The 27087-nt window shown below is 40.3% G+C and overlaps 2 protein-coding genes across 2 annotated transcripts in view; both read left to right on the forward strand.

Moving 5' to 3' along the window:
* The first annotated feature begins 4360 nt into the window (after nt 1-4360).
* On the forward strand, nt 4361-9496 carry LOC114570578 (uncharacterized). Its single transcript, XM_028600901.1, has 3 exons — nt 4361-4644; nt 4948-6439; nt 9386-9496. Exons 1-3 carry the CDS (start codon nt 4361-4363, stop codon nt 9494-9496), a joined length of 1887 nt encoding a protein of 628 aa, XP_028456702.1.
* Nucleotides 9372-27087, forward strand: part of LOC114570738 (molybdopterin synthase catalytic subunit) — a 206226-nt gene continuing 188510 nt past the window's right edge. Inside the window, exon 1 of the mRNA XM_028601240.1 lies at nt 9372-9505. The gene's annotated coding sequence lies outside the window, so the exon portion shown is untranslated. The remainder of the gene's footprint in view (nt 9506-27087) is intronic.

A 27087-nucleotide genomic window follows, 5' to 3' on the forward strand; every position in this document is an offset into this window, starting at 1 on the left:
GTGAAGCTGATCTAGTTTATCTGGATGTTTGACCCTGTTTGAAGCTGATCTAGTTTATCTGGATGTTTGACCCTGTGATGTGAAGCTGATCTAGTTTATCTGGATGTTTGACCCTGTGATGTGAAGCTGATCTAGTTTATCTGGATGGATGTTTGACCCTGTGATGTGAAGCTGATCTAGTTTATCTAGATGTTTGATGTTTGATCTAGTTTATCTGGATGTTTTGAAGCTGATCTAGTTTATCTGGATGTTTGACCCTGTGATGTGAAGCTGATCTAGTTTATCTGGATGTTTGACCCTGTGATGTGAAGCTGATCTAGTTTATCTGGATGTTTGACCCTGTGATGTGAAGCTGATCTAGTTTATCTGGATGTTTGACCCTGTGATGTGAAGCTGATCTAGTTTATCTGGATGTTTGACCCTGTGATGTGAAGCTGATCTAGTTTATCTGGATGTTTGACCCTGTGATGTGAAGCTGATCTAGTTTATCTGGATGTTTGACCCTGTGATGTGAAGCTGATCTAGTTTATCTGGAGGTTTGACCCTGTGATGTGAAGCTGATCTAGTTTATCTGGATGTTTGACCCTGTGATGTGAAGCTGATCTAGTTTATCTAGTTTACCCTGTGATGTTTGTTTATCCCTGTTTGACCCTGTGATGAAGCTGATCTAGTTTATCTAGATGATGTGAAGTTTGACCCTGTGATGTGAAGCTGATCTAGTTTATCTAGATGTTTGACCCTGTGATGTGAAGCTGATCTAGTTTATCTGGATGTTGCTAGCTTGCTAACTTCCGTTACTGTGCTGGAGAGGATGTTCATTTTACTTGCACAGTGTGATAATTGTACATTTTATTTCAGTATATGTTAATATTTGTTACTTTTAATACAATATATTTAATATTTGTTAATTCCTTTGGCTACAGCCTTAGGCTAAACATTTGAAATAATATAAACAATATGATATTCAAACTTTTGACTGTTTTCTTTAATAACTAAATAACACAATACTTGTACTTTTATTTTTACTTTCAGTACTTGAGTAGTAGATTTTAAAATAAACTACTTGCAATACTTAAGTGCAAAAAATGTTGAATACTTTAGGACTTCTACTTAAGTGTTGTGCTTAAAGAGCACTTCTACTTCTAAACAAGTCACTTTTTTGATAGAGCACTTGTACTTTTACTCAAGTATGGGTCTCTAGTACTTGATACATGTCTGGTAGCAGGCTTATCAGTGGCAGGGGGAGTTTGGTTACCCAGGTTTTCGGAGCTGTCAGGAGCTCCTCAGGAAGGAGCAGGTTATCCCATTCTCTCGGCGTGTCCCACAGGTGTAGAAGAGTTATTTGGCTTTTGTGGGGAAGGAAAGGGTCCTAGTGACTAGCCAGCACCTGATAAACATTGCTGATTTAATGCTCCACAGTCAGTTCTACTGAGCATCTGATACTGTGGTGGAGGAGAGTACTTGCTCCCATCATGTTTGCAGGGATGTGTGCATGCACGTTCCACCAAAAGAGAAGTCTGTATCACCAATCGTAAACTTTATTACACTCCAATAATTGGCGAGGCGTTTCTATGCCTCCACTGAAGAAAACTCTGAGACCTGCTCATATTATAGACTGATTTAATTCTTAGTTGGAGGATATTTGATCATATTTTATATTTTATTTAAGAAGCTTCTAAATCATTTTAATTATCTGTGAATACAAATTCAACTCTTCCCCCATGATAAGGTCACCATAATGTATATTTTCAAGTCTGTTTTGCAGTGAAAACGTATCAAAGACAGAGATAATGTCTGCTAAAGAGGAGCTTTTGAAGACACTGAAAGAATTGGCAGATGAAGAATTCAAGGACTTTAAGTGGATGCTGCCTGAAGCCATCCCAAAGAACCAACAGGAAAACGCAGACAGGATGTACACAGTCGATAAGATCATACAGACCTTCAGCCATCAGTCTGTAGAAAAGGTGAAGAAGGTTTTAAAGAAGATTAATAGGAATGATCTGTTGAAGAAATTATCAAGCATCAACACAGAAACACAAGGTAAGATGTAGGAGGACTAACCCATCAAACTGAGTGATCACACAAGTCTGCTGCATTTAAGTATGTATATATAAGTTATGTTATATGTTTGTATTGTTGAGTGTTTAATGTAAACTTGAAATACAAACATTTCCCAGCAAAAGGAACAGCTACCAGATTCTCTGAGCAGTGGCGTAAGGTAGTTATTATGACAGGCTACTGTATATATACTGTATGTATACTGTATGTATGACTAGCTACTGTATATCGTCTCGTTATATGATAAAATAGAGACATGACATTGGACAATATTAACATACATACTACCCAGCAATAGTGCTGGCTACTGTATTCAACATCTTTTAGGCACTGACTGAATAAAAGAGTGTTCAGGAGACAATATCAAGTCATGGTATTAGAACCGGTACTGGTATCGAATATCTTTTTTAACAATACTCAGCCCTACCCAACAATCATCTCTGCATATCTGGATGAGAAAATATGCCAAAGAAAATAAGACATTATTGATAATTATTTTTTTTAGTATATAGTTCATGTAGAATAGGCAATACTTTTGATATATATTGCTAATGACTTTACCAAAGAAAATGAAAACCATGACAAAGATTTGCCTTTTCGAGGGCATGTAAAGTAGAGATGGCACTTTTTTTTAAATTAACACAAGTTCTTTGAACACAGATGTGTTTCCGAGGAGGCAATCTAAAGCCTGTTCTCCACCCAACACATTGGTGGAGGCCCAGCTCTCTCTACAGACCCCTACCCCACCCCAGACCACCAGCCCCAGGGCAACCACACTGCCTGCACTGTCTAAATCTACCTCCCTGCTTCAGAGTCCTCTGGTGGACAAAGCTCAGTAAGTAGATGGAATCAAAGTGTTACCAGTTTTCTTTGAGTGATATAAATTAAGATGCTGTGTGTTTTCAGGTCTGTATAACTGTGTTATATTTGTTTGCTTACCACAGTTGCATTAGAATAGAGCGCTTTTTATAAAGTGGACTCATCCTTATTAAAAGACCTTGGTCAGTAGAGTGATGTTGTTTATGTCTTTACTTTCTACAGGACTACCAACACCTCATCCAAATATGACAACATCACCTGCAAAGTTAAGATCCATTCAGGATCTCCTGCTGTCTACCAGCTGAAACCAAAGAAAGAGAACATTGGACCTCTGACAAGAATAACTCTTGGTGAAAAAGATCCAAACAAGAGTAACAAAACCATCTTACTTGTTGGTGAAACAGGAACAGGAAAATCTACTCTGATCAACGCTCTGGTCAACTACGCCATGGGAGTGGAGTGGGAGGATGATGTCTGGTTTAAGATCGTAGAGGAGGAGAAGAGAAGTCAATCAGAAAGTCAGACATCAGAAGTGATTGTGTACCAGATCTTTGGTTTTGAAGATAAAACTCTGCCCTACTCTCTGACCATCATCAATACCCCTGAATATGGAAGCACTGCTGAGATTGAACAAAATGCCATCGTCCGTCAATGTTTATTCAAGTTGTTCCAGTCAGTCAATGGAGTTCATGAGATTAATGCAGTGGGTCTGGTGATGAAAGCTAGTGAGAATCAACTGAGTGACAGACTGAGGTACATCTTTAATTCAGTGATCTCTCTGTTTGGAAAAGACATAGAGAAGAACAGTGTCGCTCTCTTCACACACTCAGATGGTCTGACACCTGAAAATGTTCTGAAAGCTCTCGAGGCTGCAAACATTAAATGTGCCAAAGATGAAGATAATGAGCCTGTTCATTTTATGTTTAACAACCGCCAGAGCATACAGAGAACCAGGAAAAATATTGGTGCTCTAAAAGGTGCATGGGACTTAACAATTGACCAAATAGTTCTATTCACTGATTTCCTGAAAGAAAATTCCCCTCAAAAGCTGGAGACAACTGTTGAAGAGTCTAAATTACAAACCAGACTGACAGCATGCATCCAAAACCAGAAAGAGATAATTAGGTTTATTGATCTAAAACAGACAGAAATCCAGCAGACTATGGAAGGTTTAAAGAAACATGAACAAGAGATAAAGAAAAATCAGGAGTTCACTGTAGAAGTTGATGAGGTCTACAAACATAAAGAACCTATCGGGGGTGGTCGGCGGGAGTTAACTTATGTAGGGGCTGTCTGCTGCCAATTGTGTAAAGAGAACTGTCACTATCCTGGATGCACAGTGGCTGGGAGACCAGTAGACTGTGAGGTCATGAAAGATGATTGCTGTACTTCATGTAGCGGGAGGTGTCCTGTATCAAATCACGTGAAAGTAGAGTGGAAATACGTGAGCAATACAAAAAAAGTTAAAAAGACCCTGAACGATATGAAGGAGAAGTATGAAAAGAACAACGCAGGAAGTGAGAGCAAATTTAGCCTTTTGGAAACCCTTCAGCAAAAAATTGAGGAACTTCAGAAAGAAAAAGATCAGTTGTTGGAAAAGTCCTTTGAGCATGTTGTCCAACTGGATCAAATCGCCCTGAAGGATGATTTAATGTCCACTTCTGTCCACTTGGACTTCCTAATTGAGAAGATGAAGGAGAAAGAAGACAAAGAGAAGGAGAGGAAACTGGAAGAGATGAAAAGTCGATTGGATGACCGAACCAGACGGTACGGGTTTGGTAAACTAACAGCAGCTGATAGACAAAGAGGCAAATAACTAGATGAGGCATTAACTAGATGAACACCATCACTGTTAGCAGATAGTTATGTTATGTGTGATGCTAATTAATAACTATATCAGAACATTTAAATGTAGTTACCTTTTCAATGCAAATGTGTAATTCCTGAAAACAGCGCTCTCTGTAGTGGTGGTGGTGAAGGGTGGGTGGGGGGGGGGGGCAGATAGAGTGATTTAATGTTCTTTATTCTATGTTCAGCCGTGTTTGAACTTATGTCTTTACTTTTCTACAGAAATACCTCATCCAAATATGGGAACATCATTTCCACAAGTGATTTAATCAAATCAGGATTTCCTGCTGTCTACCAGCTGATACCAAGGAAAGAGAAGATTGAAACTCTGACAAGAATGACTCTTGGTGAAAAAGATCCAAACAAAATAAACAAAACCATCTTACTTGTTGGTGAAACAGGAACAGGAAAATCTACTCTCATCAACGCTCTGGTCAACTACGCCATGGGAGTGAAGTGGGAGGATGATGTCTGGTTTAAGATCGTAGAGGACGAGAAGAGAAGTCAAACAGAAAGTCAGACATCAGATGTGATCGTGTACCAGATCTTTGGTTATGAAGATAAACCTCTGCCATACTCTCTGACCATCATCGATACCCCTGGATACGGAGACACCACAGGGATCGAACATGACGTGGACATCATGGAAAGATTATTTAACTTGTTCCGCTCAGAGGATGGAGTTCATGAGATTAATGCAGTGGGTCTGGTGTTGAAAGCAGGTGTGAATCGACTGAGTGACCGACTGAGGTACATCTTTGATTCAGTGGTGTCTCTGTTTGGAAAAGACATGGAGAAAAACATTGTTGCCCTCATCACGCACTCAAATGGAAGAACACCTGAAAATGCTCTAAAAGCTCTTGAGGCTGCGAAGATTAAATTTGCCAGAGATGAGATGAATCAACCTGTTCACTTCCTGTTTGATAACTGCCAGAATGAAGACAGGACAAAGGAGGCAGAAGTCCTCAAACATGCAGATAAAACATCAATGAAAGGAATGAGTCAGTTCACAGACTTTCTGGTAAAAACTGCACCTCAGAGGTTGGAGAAAACCATAAAGGTCCTGAACGGGCGAATCAGACTGACAGCCTGCATCAACAACCTGAAAGAGAGAATTGAGTTGATTTCTCTAAAGCAAACAGAGATGCAACAGATTCAGGATGGTCTGAAGAAGTATGAACGAGAGATGAAGAACAATGAGGAGTTCACTATAGAAGTTGATGAGGTCTACAAAGAGAAAGAACATATCAAGGGTGGGAGGAGGAAGTTGGTGTTCTATAAAGGAGCTGTCTGCTGTACTGTCTGTAAGGAGAACTGTCACCATCCTGGATGCACAGTGGTCTGGAAACCAGGACACTGTGAGGTCATGAAAGATGGCCGCTGCACTTCATGTACCGGGAAGTGTCCTGCATCAGATCATGTGAAAGAAAACTGGAAGTATGTGACCAAGACAAGGAGAGTTAAAAAAACTCTAGAAGATGTGAAAGCGAAGTATGAAAAGAATAAAGAAGAGAATAAGAAGCAAGAGAGCTTTTTGGAAAGTCTTCAGAAAGAGAAGGAAACCCTTGAAGCAGATAAAACAGCTTTGCTAGATGAAGCCTACCATCATGTTGTCAAACTGGAGCAGATCGCCCTGAATGTGGTTTCACTGTCTACTTATGTCCACCTGGACTTCCTGATTGAAGAGATGGAGAAGAAAAATGACACAGAGAAGGTCAACCATCTAAAACTAATGGAAAGTCGAAAATATGAAGGATTTCAGGCAGGGCTGCAGTACATGTATAGTAAACTATGTCAAATGTTCAAAAGAAAGAAAACTGACAACAAGGGCACCGAGGTCTAGACTGCTGACCCAGAGACATGTCCCAGTGTCCTGGAGTTACAGCTGCTCATCACTGGACCAAGGTGGTCATTTAAACCACAGGAGAAAGATCTCAAGTCCATCTGTGTTACTAAAACTGATCCCAACATCAGTGAGATCAACTAGTGCCTGTCCTATAAAATGTATGATTATGTAAACATTTTCTCTTATAGCAACAGAAACAAACAAACATATGAGACCGAATGTGTGTCTGCTGAAATGTTTATTATTGTTTAAGGAAATTGTGTAAATAACTAATTTACTGTTTGACTGTTGTATGTATGGTAGTTTCCCATCGGTACATTATTTAATATAAATCTGGTGTTAATGGTTCCTTTCATAAAATATTTAAAGAAGGAATTTAAGATGATTTTTTGAAATGTTTAAAATCTGCTATGATGTCATTTTTTTATTTTTAGATTATTTTAGGGGTTTTCTTGCCTTTATGAGAGAGCGAGAGAGAGAGAGAGAGAGAGAGGGAGAGGAGAGAGAGAGGGAGAGGGAGAGAGAGAGAGAGAGAGAGAGAGAGCATGTGCATCCTTTTAGCATGACTCTTTTTTATTAATAAGGTAAATAATTCCACTAATGAACCCTGACAAAGCACACCTGTGAAGGTAAAACCATTTCAGGTGACTACCTCATGAAGCTCATTGAGAGAACACCAAGGGTTTGCAGTTATCAAAAAAAGCAAAGGGTGGCTACTTTGAAGAATCTAAAATATAAGACATGTTTTCAGTTATTTCACACTTTTTTGTTAAGTACATAATTCCATATGTGTTCATTCATAGTTTTGATGCCTTCAGTGAGAATCTACAATGTAAATAGTCATGAAAATAAAGAAACACGTTGAATGAGAAGGTGTGTCCAAACTTTGTACTGTATGTATATATATATATATATATATATACATATATATATATTAGGGCTGTCAATCGATTAAAAAAAATTAACTAATTAATTGCACAATTTGCTGTAATTAATCGCGATTAATCGCTTTTTTAAATTGAGACTGAAGCTTATAATAATGGATATTTAAATGCTAAATCATTTAATTTTGCAAATATGAAGAAAAAAACAAACCAGGAAAGGTTCTGCTAAGTTCAGAATGTTTAATATCTTTCAGAACAACAGCAGCAACAATTTGGCTTATTTAGTCCTGCTGAAGGCTGCTGGAACGACTAGAAACTGTCCCCGTCCCCGGCTGCTGTCGCCTGCTCTCGTCTACTTTACAGGCGAGGAGCAGTTCATCTCCAACGAGCCGAGAGTTCGGTTCATCTCCAACGAGCCGAGAGTTCAGTTCATCTCCAACGAGCCCAGAGTTCAGTTCATCTCCAACGAGCCGAGAGTTCAGTTCATCTCCAACGAGCCGAGAGTTCAGTTCATCTCCAACGAGCCGAGAGTTCAGTTCATCTCCAACGAGCCGAGAGTTCAGTTCATCTCCAACGAGCCGAGAGTTCAGTTCATCTCCAACGAGCCGAGAGTTCAGTTTATCTCCAACGAGCCGAGAGTTCAGTTCATCTCTAACGAGCCGAGAGTTCAGTTCATCTCCAACGAGCCGAGAGTTCAGTTCATCTCCAACGAGCCGAGAGTTCAGTTCATCTCCAACGAGCCGAGAGTTCAGTTTATCTCCAACGAGCCGAGAGTTCAGTTTATCTCCAACGAGCCGAGAGCTCAGTTCATCTCCAACGAGCCGAGAGTTCAGTTCATCTCCGACGAGCCGAGAGTTCAGTTCATCTCCAACGAGCCGAGAGTTCAGTTCATCTCCAACGAGCCGAGAGTTCAGTCGCCAGCAGGGCAGTCGGGACTCACCCGGAAATGGCGAGCGGAGTAAGGTGACGTGACTCGTCTATCAAAATCTGACGAAAATCTTCTAAACTGACCTTTGTTGATCTGAAATGAAGACCGATTCAGCAACTGCGCGGCCTATTTCTCTCTTAAAATGTTTCCAGAAACATGTCTCAGTGAACTATTTTAGTCCAATATGAGATCGTATTCTGAACGGCCGCCATGACAGTCTGGCTCTCAATATCCGGAGAAAACAAACCCATGTGACGCGTTCGTCCAATCAGTTGCCAGTTTTCATTATTTGGGCAACAATACTGAGTAGCGCCGCCTGCTGTTATGTAGACGTATTACGTTTCTCAGCCGCCACATGAAGTAAACAAACACAGCTGCGTTAATTTCGTTAATTTTTTAACGAAGTTAAATATTAAAAATTAACGCAAAAATTAACGTTAATTTTGACAGCCCTAATATATATATATATATATTATGCCGGGACCTTTGGACACTGTTGCTACGGCGAGACCCGAGGTACCGCAACACTCTGCGAAGGTTTTTAACAAAAAATAACAACACACAGATACACAACTTCATTTAAGATAACAGGGTGTGTGTGTGTGTGTGTGTGTGTCTGTCTGTGTGTGTATGTGTGTGTGTGTATATGTGTGTGTGTGTGTGTGTGTGTGTGTGTGTGTGTGTGTGTGTGTGTGTATATATATGTGTCTCTGTGTGTGTGTGTGTGTGTGTGTGTGTGTGTGTCTGTGTGTGTGTGTGTGTGTGTGTGTGTGTGTGTGTGTTTGTGTGTGTGTGTGTGTGTGTGTATGTGTGTGTATGTGTGTGTGTGTGTGTGTGTGTGTGTGTGTGTGTGTGTGTGTGTGTGTGTGTATATATCTGTGTGTGTGTGTGTGTGTGTGTGTGTGTGTGTGTGTGTGTGTGTGTGTGTGTGTGTGTGTGTGTGTGTGTGTGTGTGTGTGTGTGTGTGTGTGTGTGTGTGTGTGTAGACTGTGTGTCCTGCAGGATCAGGTGGTGTTGGCGGTGCGTCAGCAGTACGTTGCCATCGGCGACCAGGTGGTGACCCTGGGAGACGGAGACGAGGTTGCCGTGGTACCCCCTGTCAGCGGAGGCTAGAGTCCCACGGTGAGATGATGACATCATCATGTTTAAATATCTCTTTAATTAGAGGCTGAAACAACATGACATCATCACCTTTAATCACTAACTACTCAGATTATTTTAGATTGGTGTGTGTGTGTGTGTGTGTGTGTGTGTGTGTGTGTGTTGTTCTTTCTTTACACCGAATCATGGTGACTGGCAGTGAAAAAAGAAAAGAAAAAAAACTCTCAGACACTCGGGAATTGCTGCCAATTGAATTCTAATTTCGGCCTGTTGTCGCACAGTGTAGGGAAACCGGATCTATAGATTACCTTTATTAATAAAATCTTCCAAATCAGCAGGCATTGCAGCACTCGATTTACCAGACGTATATAATAACATTTAACAGAACTATATATTATATCCAAACAAGCCTTAGTGATAAAGTTGAAGATTATATATAATATTTATTTAAAAAAACACTTAGCTGTCAGTCATTTCCCTCTGAAAACAGCCGGTTTCCCCCAGAGTGGCGAGGACCTGTATTTGGACCGGGATGGCCCGGTTCCGGCGCCTTGCCCTCTCTACTGGACCCAAATCAGTACATAGATCCACGAGCTCAGCTATATTACTATTACAGCTGTATTACTATTACAGCTATATTACTATTACAGCTATATTACTATTACAGCTATATTAGGGAATTTAAATCGGCATATGAGCCAGTCATCATCATGGTCCCTGGAGTTTCTTTCTCTCCTGATTCTTCCATTGCTGTCCTCCTGCAGGACCAGCAGGGCCATCATGCAGCGTTACGCACAGGGGTCACCGCAGTATTTATATGTTTAGTCTACAACAATTTGTGATTGTTAACACCTTGCTAAAATCACAGACAACTAGTGGTATCCCCCACCCCGAGATACAATTTGAAATCGAAATGTAATAGGCAAACACACTTTTCTTCATGCAGGTTTTGTCACAAACAGTATTAAAGTTTGGACTGATAACGAGGACATAGAGCGTAACGATTGAGTGAAAGCTTAACGGCTGTATTTTCAGACTTTGACATTTGATGATATATGCACAGTTTTAAAGACAGATATTTAGTTATTTACACTGTGTTCTGCAGTTATCTAATGCTAGGGTATTTGATGCTATCCTGTATTCCATGCAGTCGGGCCATCTCTTCCTCCTGCGCTCCGTAGTGGACAATGTGACAGCGAAACAGTGGCAATTAAACATTAAGAACGAGTTTTGTTTTGTGATTTGAGTTGGAGGTGTTCATAACAATTATCACTCAGTACAAGCACAAATAACACTGCTGGATTAAATCTTCATGATAATGGCATTAATACTTCAACATATTAAGAGTAGCCTAATTGTTATTCCCACATGTACTCTCTGCAGTCTGACTTCAGTTCACCACCTCACCATCTGCATCACCATTTCCTATTTTGTCTCCAAAATGTGCGTACATGGGTCAGAGTTTGCGTGGAGGACCAAACATTCTCCCATCAAGTTTGTTTTTTATAAATCACAACCTTTGCGTGGGACGTGGCGTACGCACGTTTTCAGCCCCGTTTTGTGCATACGCCACGTTTAGAAATGAGACCCCTGGTCCGGAGGTGTGACTGTTGTCTGAGCATGTAGCAGATGAAGGCAACAAGGTGAGTCAGCAGTTTGGTGGTGTTGGGATTGAGATTGAGTGATGTCATGTTTGTGTATGTTTGGTCTTTAATGTCCCGCCTCTGTGTGTGTGAGGCAGTAGTTGGCTGTCAGGTAGAGAAGGTGATCTAATCTACAGGTAATGGTGGTGTGTGTGTGTGTGCGTGTGTGTGTGCGTGTGTGCGTGTGTGTGTGTGTGTGTGTGTGTGTGTGTGTGTGTGTGTGTGTGTGTGTGTGTGTGTGTGTGTGTGTGTGTGTGTGTGTGTGTGTGTGTGTGTGTGTGTGTGTGTGTGTGTGTGTGTGTGTGTGTGTGTGTGATAGTGGCTGAAAGAGCGTGCAACACTGGAGAGGTACTGTACAAGAGATAGATTTGGAAGATGACATGAATGGATGAGGCATGAATGAGTGTCCAAGGGTGTGAGAGAGACATTACACCTCATTTTTAGGTGTGTGTGTGTTTGTGTTCTCTCTCTACCCTGACCCAAACTGCTAACCCCTAACCCTGTTTTAAGGTTGAAACCGTGACACAACGGGCTATCACAAATCAAGACATCAGTAGGGCAGACTGTCCACACTAATTCTAATCTGGCCAGGCCTCCTGTAGTTGAGCGGTGTATGGAACACAAGGAGGGACTTGGAAAAACTGGCCTGGAGTCCTGGACTTCGAGATCCTCGGGTCTGGCTGACATAAAGTGGTTCTAGCTTGCGCTGTTAACAGACATCCATGTTGGTCAGGTGGTAAGTCAGATGTTTATTATATTATTTCATTAAGATGATGTCAAACCAGACATGTTTTTATAGAGTAATGATGGTAAAAATAGAATCAATGATCATTTTACTTAGAATACTGTAATTAAAATATGAGGAATCAAATCAGATTTGACATAGAACAATATCATAGAAGGCTGAATTTAGCGGTCTATTTCCAAGATAAACCCAATTCAGTTCACTGAGTTCCCACTGACGGCAAATTGCCTCCTGAGGTCACAACTACTATTAACTCTGATCTTCACTATTTCCAAAATGATTTCAGAATTGGCTGTACAAAACCAAATTTGAGTCAATATGAATCTGAAGCACTTATTTAATTCTGTAATAATAAACAAATTGTTATCAAGCCAGCAGACAAAGGAACTTCAGTTGTCATATTGGACAGAGAACAATATTTGTGGGAAGGTTACAGACAGTTTAATGTCACCACTTGTTACTCTAAACAAAAAAAAAAATCGATGTTTAAGGATACTATGCCACTGGTTGACAAGTTTATACAATAATTATATAATAAAACAATTTATGAATAATTAACAAAAAACAAATCTACAGGGTAACACTGAACCTAGACCGAGTCTATCCTTTATGCTACCTAAAATTCACAGAGCCAGCACGGCTTGGAGTAAGCCAGGAGAAATCCCACCTGGTAGAGCCATAGTCTCTGACTGCAGCAGTGAGACTTACTTTACGGCTGAGTTTATTGATTTTTATCTGAATCCTCTCTCGACGAAACACGGCAGTTATATCAAAGACACATATGATTTTGTGGACAAAGTTAAGAAGATTGTCGTAGAAAAGAGAGAGTTCCCTGTAGGGCTGCCACCTCTTAGTCGATTAGTCGACTAATTGGTCGTTTTGGTCTTAGTCGACTAAGATTTCTTTAGTCGATTAGTCAGTTTTTTATGCTTATTCATGCTTAATTACTAATTTCCAAGAAACTTATGAGCACATTTATGGTAAACACAAGATTCATAGTGGTGCTTTTGCAGGATTAATTGTGGAGAAACTCAGTTTTACAGATGGTTAATTAACTACATTTATATTGTGCTTTTCTAGTCTTAACCACCTCTCAAAGAGCACAGCTCTGTCAATTAAATCAACTAATCGATTAGTCGACTAAATCCTATAAGTGTTAGTGGACTAAGGAGTTCTTTAGTCGGGGACAGCCCTAGTTCCCTGCAGTTCTGTAAACCACAACAATCCGGTGCAACCAGGGCAGGACAAAACAGTGTAGAGGAAAAAGATCACCAGTGCAACACAAATTGAGTCTTCTTAATTTATATTTTTTAATTTCTCATTTGCATAGCAGTGACTAACTTTTTGATGTAAGGTTACATCTTCATTAAAAAGATTGTCATTCCTGTCAACTCGAACCCGGTTCATGATGGATGTGGAGTCTCTATACATAAACCCGATTTTATAAGTATAGAGATGTATTTAGTATTAAGTGTTTCAAATAACTATTTTTAGTATTGTAGGAAAAAATGCGACCGATTCTACTCTGGCTCAAAAGGTCAGAGTCTTTTAAGAACCACCGGTCACTTCTCAAAGTTTCCCCTTTAAATATTGTGTTTGTTGAAGGGCAGACCAAGAAATGAATACTCAGGATTTGTTCAGTTAAACTATAACAACCTTTAGTAAAATGATATTGCAAACAGATATTTCATATGCATATGGATCAGCCGCTCCTTCGAGACTTTCTCTCGCTAACCACCAACAAAGTCTTTCCGGGTCTGACACCGGACCTTCCTCTTCCCTATTCTTTTATTCATCTTCAGAGAGATAGAGAAGTTACGCGCTAGCTTTGTGATCGTTCTCATTCTCTTCTTCTCTCATGGCCTAAAGATTGTCTGTTCCTTTAAGAGATTTCATTAGGAGCACTTTTGCTCCACTAAATCTGAACCCGTCTTATTTTACACATGCCAGACAGGAGGAGACAGCGAGGCCATCCCAGCCTACAGGACATTCTTATTCTAAACCCAATAGATTTCTACAGTATAGAGATGTGGAGTCTCTATACTCTCTATATATAGACATCAGAGAAGGTTTGAATACCATTAAAAATATGTATTTTTAATACCCAGATATTAAAAGACCAGGAAATTTTACAATTATTAGAAATTAATTTGACCAGGAATGACTTTGAATTCAATAATAAATTTTTTCTACAGATTAAAAGGACAGCTATGGGCAAAAAATTTGCACCTGCTTATGGTAATATATTTATATGGCTGAATGGGAAACTATGGCTCTGGCCGCCTACCCAAAAAATCCTCTCCACTACTATAGATTTTTAGATGATATTTGGGGGATCTGACCACACTCAAGAGAGGATTTCCATTTATTTTTGATCACATTAAATAACCACCTGTGGATTTTTTAGATAAACCACATTTAAGGGCCCTGACTTTAAGGATAATGGTTGACTGGGTGAGAAGCTCAGTCATCCGTGAGGAGCTCGGAGTAGAGCCGCTGCTCCTTTGCGTCGAAAGGAGCCAGTTGAGGTGGTTCGGGCATCTGGTAAGGATGCCCCCTGGGCGCCTCCCTAGGGAGGTGTTCCAGGCACGTCCAGCTGGGAGGAGGCCTCGGGGAAGACCCAGGACTAGGTGGAGGGAGTTCCAGCTGGGAGGAGGCCTCGGGGAAGACCCAGGACTAGGTGGAGGGAGGTCCAGCAGGGAGGAGGCCTCAGGGAAGACCCAGGACTAGGTGGAGGGAGGTCCAGCTGGGAGGAGGCCTCGGGGAAGACCCAGGACTAGGTGGAGGGAGGTCCAGCTGGGAGGAGGCCTCGGGGAAGACCCAGGACTAGGTGGAGGGATTATATCTCCAACCTGGCCTGGGAACGCCTCGGGATCCCCCAGCTGGAGCTGGTTAATGTTGCTCGGGAAAGGGAAGTTTGGGGTCCCCTGCTGGAGCTGCTCCCCCCGCGACCCAACACCGGATAAGCGGACGAAGATGGATGGATGGATGGACATTAAGGTTTTTTTCAAGGAGACAGACACTCACTCTCTACTGTATGAATCCAATTTTCACCCCAATCATACTTTTGCAGGTTTAGTTAAATCACAGTTATTTTGTTTCCACAGAATCTGCACTAGACAGCAGGATTTCAGAGAAGCCACCAAAGTGTGGTTTGCTGTTCTCTCCACTAGGGGGAAGACCAGGACTTTACTACTCAGAGTACTCAGGACTTTACTACTCAGAGTACTCAGGACTTTACTACACAGAGTACTCAAGACTTTACTACACAGAGTACTCAGGACTTTACTACACAGAGTACTCAGGACTTTACTACACAGAGTACTCAGGACTTTACTACACAGAGTACTCAGGTCTTTACTACTCAGAGTACTCAGGACCTTCCAGCAGACTAAACCTCTTGATGTCAGTTCCCTATTACCAGTCATCACCACGTATTCTCCAGCATCAATACAGCTGGTTAAAGTGATTAAAAATCATTTCAACCATTTTGTTGAAAAGGCTGCTGAAGGATTTTAGAATTATTGCTGAATTTAGAAAGAACAAAAATTTACAAGATACTCTGAAAGCTAAATTGAAACTTCTAACCCAAACCCCTAACCTGTAACCCAAACCCTACACATCCATCAGTCTTACACCATAAAATCATTCAAACATCACGTATCATGTATTATTCATCATCATGTATTATTATTATTATTATTATTATTATTATTATTATTATTATTATTATTATGCTGAAAATGTTTGTCATGTGTTTAATAGAACTGCAGTTCCTCGAGTCATTCCCCACAAACCCCCGTGTTAAAAAAATCATACAGCAGAATTAAACACAACAGACAGACAGACAGACAGACAGACAGTAAATATCTGTGTCTGCATATAGAAAGAACAAAAAGAAAGAAACCACTTCCTACTCTGGCAGAGGGGCTTCAATAAAACTGGACGATAGCACACAGCTAACAGGCTACGATAACTTCTTCCATGTTGGACTCTCTGGCTCTTTAACCAATCAAATGTCAGCTCTGTTGGGACGGGTTTTTATTGGTCAACGGCTCACAAAGTTTAACTGCAGCCAAATGTAACAGGTGATTTATGAATTGATTTTACATGAATATCTGTATATTTTTACACTCTAAATCTGTCTGTGTGGTGGGTTTTACAGGTTAAATGAAGGCACTAATCTTTAATTAATACAGAGTTTGACAGGTCATATTTGGGCTGTTTCAAACCTACAAACATGAATTTAAAGCCTCCATAAAATAAGTTCAGTGTCTCAGTCCAACAGTGAGTGAGATTAAATATTAAACCAACAGTCAAACATATCAAATATCTGATTTTATTGTGTCAGATACTGAAAACAGAACATGTCACTCCACTGAAATACAGATTTTAATCCTGAAACTAAACCTCCGTTACGTGATACCAGTAGTTTATCTCCAGCTGATGTTTCTGTGTGGACGAGACCTTTTCTTCATCCTGCAGCTTCTATCAGTATTATATAATATAAGTTAAATATTAAGTAGTCAATGTAAGCACAACTGTTCTGATATGTTCTGGATGTGCAAAGATCAGAGTTGTAAAATATGAAAGCACAGTTGAAATGTAACTAAGTACATTTACTACTTGAGTCCAAATGTTGAGGTACTTGTACTTTACTTGAGTCTTTTCTTTTCATGCCACTTTCTACTTCTACTCCGCTACATTTCAGAGAAATATTGTACTTTTTACTCCACTACATTCATCTGTTACAGCTTTAGTTACTAGTTACTTTAGTTACTCCACTACATTCATCTGTTCCAGCTTTAGTTACTAGTTACTTTAGTTACTCCACTACATTCATCTGTTCCAGCTTTAGTTACTAGTTACTTTAGTTACTCCACTACATTCATCTGTTCCAGCTTTAGTTACTAGTTACTTTAGTTACTCCCCTACATTCATCTGTTACAGCTTTAGTTACTAGTTACTTTAGTTACTCCACTACATTCATCTGTTCCAGCTTTAGTTACTAGTTACTTTAGTTACTCCGCTACATTCATCTGTTCCAGCTTTAGTTACTAGTTACTTTAGTTACTCCGCTACATTCATCTGTTCCAGCTTTAGTTACTAGTTACTTTAGTTACTAGTTACTTTACACATTAAGATTCCTGCACACAGCACACATGTAGTTTATAAATCTGATGTTTGATTCTAAAGTAAACTAGCCGACAATATAACGGCTACAAGTCACGCTGAGATGATGAGACCATTAAACACACAACTGGTTGGATCCTTTACACTTTCTACAACGTCGTAATACTTTAACTACTTTTCTCCTGATGATACTTACACACTTTTACTGCAGTAACATTTTCACTGCAGGACCTTTACTGTAACAGAGTATTTTATGTACCGAATCCACTGGTTAAGAGTCTGCTGACTCCTCCTCCCATCCTCAGTCCATTACCACAGTAAACACATGAATGAAAATAGTTCAATGTAACAACTCAATGTTGAATTCACACGCTCCTGTCACATCGTAGGAAAGCACATCGCTATCGCCAGATGAGTCTCTAACCAGTGCATGATGAAGGCATGTTGGGGGGGTGAAATTAGAAAGCTAACGTTAGCTAACGAGCAGCAGCCGACCATTCGGTGGCTCTGCTCCCGCTGTAGGGAGACTCTGAGAGAACAGCTGACAGCCCGGGAGAGACGCTGTCTGGTTAACACCAGCTTTTAGCTGGGACTGTCCTTCCTTTGCTGTACCTGAAGTTGCTGCATTCTGGCTGCTGTCTGGAGATTCCTTCATGCACAACTCGTATTCTTTCGGATGTTTCAGACCAGATGTTGTAACAGAGGCCATGTTGTGTATAGTTTAGGGTCCTCGCCACCACCAGACCAATCAGCATTGAACAGATTGAACATGTAGCTGGACTTGAATGGCCTTCTTTTGACTGAAAGTACTGCCCAACAACACTATCTGCTCACCAGATCCATGTCCACTTCCTCACAGCCTGCTGCATTGAACACTCCACCTACGTAAACACCTTCCTGTAATTAATGGCGCCGTCACTACGGTGACCAGCGTAGCGCGCCGAGTGCAAGCGTAGGGTTCGGTTCACTGGGAATTACTGGAATTGTTGGGTCTTTGTAAACTGCAGTAATCTGATCATCTGGTTCAGTGTGTTTAGTTCAGAAACTCGTCTAATAATCCTCTGAACTCTCCGTGTGTAACAAAGGGTTTCAGGCTGAACTTTACACATCCTCTTTATTTCTTCCAGATCCTTCTTCAGCAGTTCAACAATCGCAATCAAGTCTTTTCAGTTTTTCTTTCTCTGCACTTTTTCTCCTCATTCATCCTTTTTGTTACATTTTGTTTGAATATTATTAACTTACAGTTTTTGGGCTTTTTGATGACAACCTGACTTTGACTACACTTCTAACCTTTAATATTTTGAACTCTTGTTTCTGCAAAACTTTATTGTTCTTTATCTTTGTCTGTACCTTGAGTAGAGTTTTATAGTCCTCACAGGTGATAGACTGCTGCAGTCTGATTGGTTGCTCTGGTCATGTGATTTCAGAGAAATAACTCAGGTGCACGGATGCTGATCAGACGGCGAGAGGAGGTGTGGAGGTGAAGACTGAGCGAGCTCAGAGCTGCTGGACCTGCATCAACTAACAGGTAAGAACCTCTAAACCTCTTGATGAAGATGTGACTGTCATCAGAAGACTAAATATATATTCAGTGATGTCATCAGAAGACTAAATATATATTCAGTGATGTGATGATGCAACAATGGTAGCTGATCTTAGATGTTCAGGATTTGTTCACGTTGATCCAACACAGTTTCTAAAGAAGAGGCTGGAAACTCTCCACATATCACGCACACTAGATTAGTTATGGACAGATTATACAGAATATGAACCGTGTTACATATTTAATACTTTACTGAGACTGTAAGACCTGAACTATCTTTCCTCTCTCTGGATGAACCAGTATCAGGTCTGATAAGAGTTAATCAACATGAAGTTACAGCTTCAACAGAATCATTTTCAGTCCAAGAGTCCAAAGTTAAATATTAAACCGACCATCCCACAAATCAAATATCATATTTGCCATACATGCCAGTTCACCTCCTGGGCACTGCCAAGGTGCTCTTGAGGAAGGCACAGAACCAACCAACTGCGCCTTTCCATGGGCAGCTCCCTCACTCTGATATTCAATTCAATTTTATTTATAGTATCAAATCATAACATAGGTTATCTCGAGACACTTTACAGATAGAGTAGGTCTAGACCACACTCTATAATTTACAAAGCCCCAACAATTCCAACAATTACAGTAATTCCCTCAAGATCAAGCAGTGCGACAGTGGCGAGGATAAACTCCCTCTTGGGAAGAAACCTCGGACAGACCCAGGCTCTTGGTAGGCGGTGTCTGACGGGCCGGTTGGGGGTGTGATGAACAGTGGCGATAATAGTCACATTAATAATGGAACAGTGACTGGAGGTAGCAGGAAGCAGCAGGGTTCAGCAGGAAGCAGCAGGGTTCAGCAGGAAGCAGCAGGAAGCAGCAGGAAGCAGCAGGGTTCAGCAGGAAGCAGCAGGGTTCAGCAGGAAGCAGCAGGGTTCAGCAGGAAGCAGCAGGGTTCAGCAGGAAGCTGCAGGGTTCAGCAGGAAGCTGCAGGGTTCAGCAGGAAGCAGCAGGGTTCAGCAGGAAGCAGCATGACATTGCAGGGCACCGCTGAGCTCAGCAGGGAGTGCAGCAGGACCACGGCGACAGCTGGAACCAGGATCTTGGTGCCAACGTTCTCCAAGGAAATACGCTGGGAGAAAAAACATAAGGACTCCGGGGAGTAAACTCCATTAGTACATGTAGAGGTACTGAGCATGTGCAGCCCCCCCACTCTGATATCTCTCCATTAGTACATGTAGAGGTACTGAGCATGTGCAGCCCCCCCACTCTGATATCTCTCCATTAGTACATGTAGAGGTACTGAGCATGTGCAGCCCCCCCACTCTGATATCTCTCCATTAGTACATGTAGAGGTACTGAGCATGGGCAGCCCCCCCACTCTGATATCTCTCCATTAGTACATGTAGAGCTACTGAGCATGGGCAGCCCCCCCACTCTGATATCTCTCCATTAGTACATGTAGAGGTACTGAGCATGGGTAGCCCCCCCACTCTGATATCTCTCCATTAGTACATGTAGAGGTACTGAGCATGAGTAGCCCCCCACTCTGACATCTCTCCATTAGTACATGTAGAGGTACTGAGCATGGGCAGCCCCCCCACTCTGACATCTCTCCATTAGTACATGTAGAGGTACTGAGCATGTGCAGCCCCCCCCACTCTGACATCTCTCCATTAGTACATGTAGAGGTACTGAGCATGGGTAGCCCCCCCACTCTGATATCTCTCCATTAGTACATGTAGAGGTACTGAGCATGTGTGTGTAATTCAGGCCTGTGTGTAATGTGTGTAATAACAACAGAGTGAAAACATTGTAATTTCCCCTTGTGGGATTAATAAAGTATGAATTACATTATTAGTATCAGTGTTATTGTTCATGTTGTCTGAAGTTAGTTTACTCTGCTGCTCTAACTCAGTTTGTCTGATAATAATTGTGCCTTTGGTTTTAATTACCATATCACTAGGGTTGATTATTTTGGGATGGATTGTGTTGCTTGGTTTTATATTTTGGCCTCTTGCTTCTTCAGCCGTTTGGTTCAGTACCGTTATCACAGACTGTTGGTTACTTTATTGTTATTGACCTTTCTCTAGACCTTCAGTACGCTGCTGCTGCTGCTGTCTGATTGGTTGCTCTGATCATGTGATTTCAGATGCTGATCAACAGACATGAAGACTGAGCTGCTGTACCTGCATCGCCTCACACACAGGTAGGAACCCCGAAACGCATCAGAAGACTAAATATATATTCAGTGATGTCATCAGAAGACTAAATCTATATTCAGTGATGTCATCAGAAGACTAAATCTATATTCAGTGATGTCATCAGAAGACTAAATCTATATTCAGTGATGTCATCAGAAGACTAAATATATATTCAGTGATGTCATCAGAAGACTAAATCTATATTCAGTGATGTCATCAGAAGACTAAATCTATATTCAGTGATGTCATCAGAAGACTAAATATATATTCAGTGATGTCATCAGAAGACTAAATCTATATTCAGTGATGTCATCAGAAGACTAAATATATATTCAGTGATGTGATGATGTAACCATGGTAGCTGATCTTAGATGTTCAGGATTTGTTCACGTTGACCCAACACAGTTTCTAAAGAAGAGGCTGGAAACTCTCCACATATCACACACACTAGATTAGTTATGGAAGGATTATATATGAACCATGTTACATATTTATTAACTCTCCACATATCACACACACTAGATTAGTTATGGAAGGATTATATATGAACCATGTTACATATTTATTAATTCTCCACATATCACACACACTGGATTAGTTATGGAAGGATTATATATGAACCATGTTACATATTTATTAACTCTCCACATATCACACACACTAGATTAGTTATGGAAGGATTATATATGAACCATGTTACATATTTATTAACTCTCCACATATCACACACACTAGATTAGTTATGGAAGGATTATATATGAACCATGTTACATATTTATTAACTCTCCACATATCACACACACTAGATTAGTTATGGAAGGATTATATATGAACCATGTTACATATTTATTAACTCTCCACATATCACACACACTAGATTAGTTATGGAAGGATTATATATGAACCATGTTACATATTTATTAACTCTCCACATATCACACACACTAGATTAGTTATGGAAGGATTATATATGAACCATGTTACATATTTATTAACTCTCCACATATCACACACACTAGATTAGTTATGGAAGGATTATATATGAACCATGTTACATATTTATTAACTCTCCACATATCACACACACTAGATTAGTTATGGAAGGATTATATATGAACCATGTTACATATTTATTAACTCTCCACATATCACACACACTAGATTAGTTATGGAAGGATTATATATGAACCATGTTACATATTTATTAACTCTCCACATATCACACACACTAGATTAGTTTAGGAAGGATTATATATGAACCATGTTACATATTTAATACTTTACTGAGACTGTAAGACCTGAACTATCTTTCCTCTCTCTGGATGAACCAGTATCAGGTCTGATAAGAGTTAATCAACATGAAGTTACAGCTTCAACAGAATCATTTTCAGTCCAAGAGTCCAAAGTTAAATATTAAACCGACCATCCCACAAATCAAATATCATATTTGCCATACATGCCAGTTCACCTCCTGGGCACTGCCAAGGTGCTCTTGAGGAAGGCACAGAACCAACCAACTGCGCCTTTCCATGGGCAGCCCCCCCACTCTGATATCTCTCCATTAGTACATGTAGAGGTACTGAGCATGTGTGTTTGTGTAATTAAGGCCTGTGTGTAATGTGTGTAACACACATGTGGGGGTATGTGATGATGTGGGGGGTATGGTGAAGGGTATGTGATGATGTGGGGGGGGCTATTTTAATTCCAAAGGCCAAGGGAACTTTATCAGTATGCATAGTATCCTGGATCCATGAAATAACTGGCCTTTATAATAACCATCTGCCTGCCTCTATGGGAATTTAACATAGGGGTGGACTGACTTTAGTTGCCAGCTGTTTAGACATGTGGCGGGACAAGAATGGACCAGAATCAAATTGCAGTGAAAACCCACTAATGTGGGTGCTTTATTTGTCTTTGAACAGCAACATAAAGAGTGCAGCGGTGTAGCTCCCATGTGGCGTGGCTGGTGTGCAGGGTTGGGTTAGGTCTTGGGGAATTCTACTGGGTAGGCAAGGTGCAGTAGAGGAGCTCACCGGTGAAGTTGGGGAAGGAGGGGACAGGAGATCTGGAGTTCCAGTGGAGATTGGAGAGTCATTCGGCTCCAGTCGTCCTCGGCTTGGCTTGGCTTGGCTTGGCTTGGCTTGGCTTGGCTTGGTTTACAGGCTTTCTGGGTGCAGGAAACAGAGCAGTGGTTAGCTTGAGTGGCAAACACAAACTAACCTGCCTTGGTTGGTGTGGCTCCTTTTGTCCTGGCCTAACGAGGGCAAACTAGAGGCAGCTGGGGCCATTTGGCCACAGACATTAATGGCTGTGTGTTGAGTTATTTTGAGGGGACAGCACATTTACATTGTTATACAAAATGTACACTTAATACTTTACACTGTAGCAAAGTGTCATTTCTTCAATGTTGTCCCATTAAAAGGTATAATGAAATATTTACTAAAATGTGAGGGGTGTACTCACTTTTGTGAGATACTGTGTGTGTGTGTGTATATATATATATATATATATATATATATATATATATATATATATATATAAAAATATACAAGTATAGATAAAGTGTTGGTTTGAAAAATGTACATTTTAAAATAATTTTTAAAATTATAAAAAAAAACCTGACTTTTCCCTCTGTTGTTATTATTTTTGGGTCTTTTTGCTTTTAATTGATATGAAAGCTGTAGACAGGAAAGGGGGATAGAGAGGGGAGACGACAGGCAGCAAAGGGCAGCGGGTTGGAATTGTAATTTTGGATTGTTATTAACTTACAGTTTTGGGCTTTTCCATGTGACTTTGAATAAACGTTTTTGGGGCTTTTCCACCTTTTAATTGACACAACAGGTAGGTGAGAAAGGGGAGGGGGGGGGACATGCAGGAAATCGTCACAGGTCAGACTCAAACCCTGGACCTCTGCGTTGAGGAATAAACCTCTATGTACATGTGCGCCTCCTCTACCCACTGAGCCAACCCGGCCACAACACATATTTTGACCTCCTGTTATCACAGACTGTTGATAACTTTATTGTTCTTTATCTCTATAAAAGTTAATCAGTTACTTTGGGCGAGACGCTGCTGCAGTCTGATTGGTTACTCTGGTCATGTGATTTCAGAGAAATAACTCAGAGACGTGCTGCTGATCAGACAGACTGAGAGAGGAGGTGAGGAGGTGAAGACTGAGAGCTCAGAGCTGCTGTACCTGCATCAACTAACAGGTAAGAACCTCTAAACCTAAACACACACACACACACACACACACACACACACACACACACACACACACACACACACACACACACAGACACACAGACACACACACACACACACACACACACACACACACACACACAGACACACACACACACACACACACACACACACACACACACACACAGACACACACACACACACACACACACACACACACACACACACACAGAGACACACACACACACACACACACACACACACACACACACACAGCAATCTGTAAACCTCTTGATGAAGATGTGACTTTCATCAGAAGACTAAATCTATATTCAGTGATGTCATCAGAAGACTAAATATATATTCAGTGATGTCATCAGAAGACTAAATCTATATTCAGTGATGTCATCAGAAGACTAAATATATATTCAGTGATGTCATCAGAAGACTAAATATATATTCAGTGATGTCATCAGAAGACTAAATATATATTCAGTGATGTCATCAGAAGACTAAATCTATATTCGGTGATGTCATCAGAAGACTAAATATATATTCAGTGATGTCATCAGAAGACTAAATATATATTCAGTGATGTGATGATGTAACCATGGTAGCTGATCTTAGATGTTCAGGATTTGTTCACGTTGACCCAACACAGTTTCTAAAGAAGAGGCTGGAAACTCTCCTCATATCACACACACTAGATTAGTTATGGAAGGATTATATATGAACCATGTTACATATTTATTAACTCTCCACATATCACACACACTAGATTAGTTATGGAAGGATTATATATGAACCATGTTACATATTTATTAACTCTCCACATATCACACACACTAGATTAGTTATGGAAGGATTATATATGAACCATGTTACATATTTATTAACTCTCCACATATCACACACACTAGATTAGTTATGGAAGGATTATATATGAACCATGTTACATATTTATTAACTCTCCACATATCACACACACTAGATTAGTTATGGAAGGATTATATATGAACCATGTTACATATTTATTAACTCTCCACATATCACACACACTAGATTAGTTATGGAAGGATTATATATGAACCATGTTACATATTTATTAACTCTCCTCATATCACACACTAGATTAGTTATGGAAGGATTATATATGAACCATGTTACATATTTATTAACTCTCCTCATATCACACACACTAGATTAGTTATGGAAGGATTATATATGAACCATGTTACATATTTATTAACTCTCCACATATCACACACACTAGATTAGTTATGGAAGGATTATATATGAACCATGTTACATATTTATTAACTCTCCACATATCACACACACTAGATTAGTTATGGAAGGATTATATATGAACCATGTTACATATTTATTAACTCTCCACATATCACACACACTAGATTAGTTATGGAAGGATTTATATATGAACCATGTTACATATTTATTAACTCTCCTCATATCACACACACTAGATTAGTTATGGAAGGATTATATATGAACCATGTTACATATTTATTAACTCTCCTCATATCACACACACTAGATTAGTTATGGAAGGATTATATATGAACCATGTTACATATTTATTAACTCTCCACATATCACACACACTAGATTAGTTATGGAAGGATTATATATGAACCATGTTACATATTTATTAACTCTCCACATATCACACACACTAGATTAGTTATGGAAGGATTATATATGAACCATGTTACATATTTATTAACTCTCCACATATCACACACACTAGATTAGTTATGGAAGGATTATATATGAACCATGTTACATATTTATTAACTCTCCACATATCACACACTAGATTAGTTATGGAAGGATTATATATGAACCATGTTACATATTTATTAACTCTCCACATATCACACACTAGATTAGTTATGGAAGGATTATATATGAACCATGTTACATATTTAGGACTTTACTGAGACTGTAAGACACAAACTACCTCTCCGCTCTCTGGATGAACCAGGATCTCAGTCCAAGAGTCCAAAGTTAAATATTAAACATATTTACTACATGGCTTGGTTGAATTCTAATGTAGAATGCGGTCTGTTATTTCTTGATAACAAACCGTTGCCATGCAAAAGCAGAGCGTTGCCATGGACACAGTTCTGTTCACTCTGGAGGACAGCTATCAATCAATCCGCTGAAAGAAGTCCGGATAATTTAGCCTATCAGCTGTGGCAAAAAGTGTGGAAACGTGGAGCAACTTCTGTCCTCCAATTCAAGCAATGACAGCAGATGTGATGAGCGTCTATCGCTAATATACCGTCTATGATCGCTAGCTACGCAGTAACCGCCGTAGGGACAACAACGCTAATTAGTTAGCTTACATTGCAACTTGTTTAACGTTAACTTACAGGTGTGTCAACATGCAGCGGCTCTGCAAAAAGGAAACGAGATGAATGAGGACATAAAGGTCCACATAAATATTCCCAAAGAAGCCATTCACCGTGTCTCACTTCACCGTGTCTCACTTCACCGTGTCTCACTTCACCGTGTCTCACTTCACCGTTAACAGAAATGTTCAGTTTAATGTAAATTAGAGCAGCCGATAGCCCGCTAGCTCACTACAACGCTTCAGCTAATGTTGTGTCAATTCCTGCAGTGATTAAAACAGCAGCTGGGTCATTGGTCCACCACGGCAGCACCCCATAGGCTGTCGGGGTTGTATTCGCTATAACAACCGCCTCGCTCTACATTATCCCTTACCTAATATCAGATCAGTGTTATTGTTGATGTTGGCTGAGGTTAGTTTCCTCTGCTGCTCTAACTCAGAGTTTTCTTTTAATCTGAAAGGAATAGTGAGTTTTTAAATGTCAGAAATCTAAGGTGAGTCTAGTTCTCCTCCCAGCTGCTGAAGGGTTGAGCTGTGTGTGTGTGTGTGTGTGTGTGTGTGTGTGTGTGTGTGTGTATTCTGATGATGTGTGTCTCTTCCTGTCTCCACAGAACCTTTCTGATCACATGAGAAAAAAAGATCTCAACACTTCCAGGAGACCTCAAGATGTTCTTAAGACCAACAAGAAGAAGACGGAGCAGAGAACTCCCTCCTGATATATCTGAATCAAAGGACAAACTTAATAAACTTCATTCTT

Source organism: Perca flavescens, chromosome 16, assembly GCF_004354835.1.
Source record: "Perca flavescens isolate YP-PL-M2 chromosome 16, PFLA_1.0, whole genome shotgun sequence".
Classification (NCBI taxonomy): Eukaryota; Metazoa; Chordata; class Actinopteri; order Perciformes; family Percidae; genus Perca; species Perca flavescens.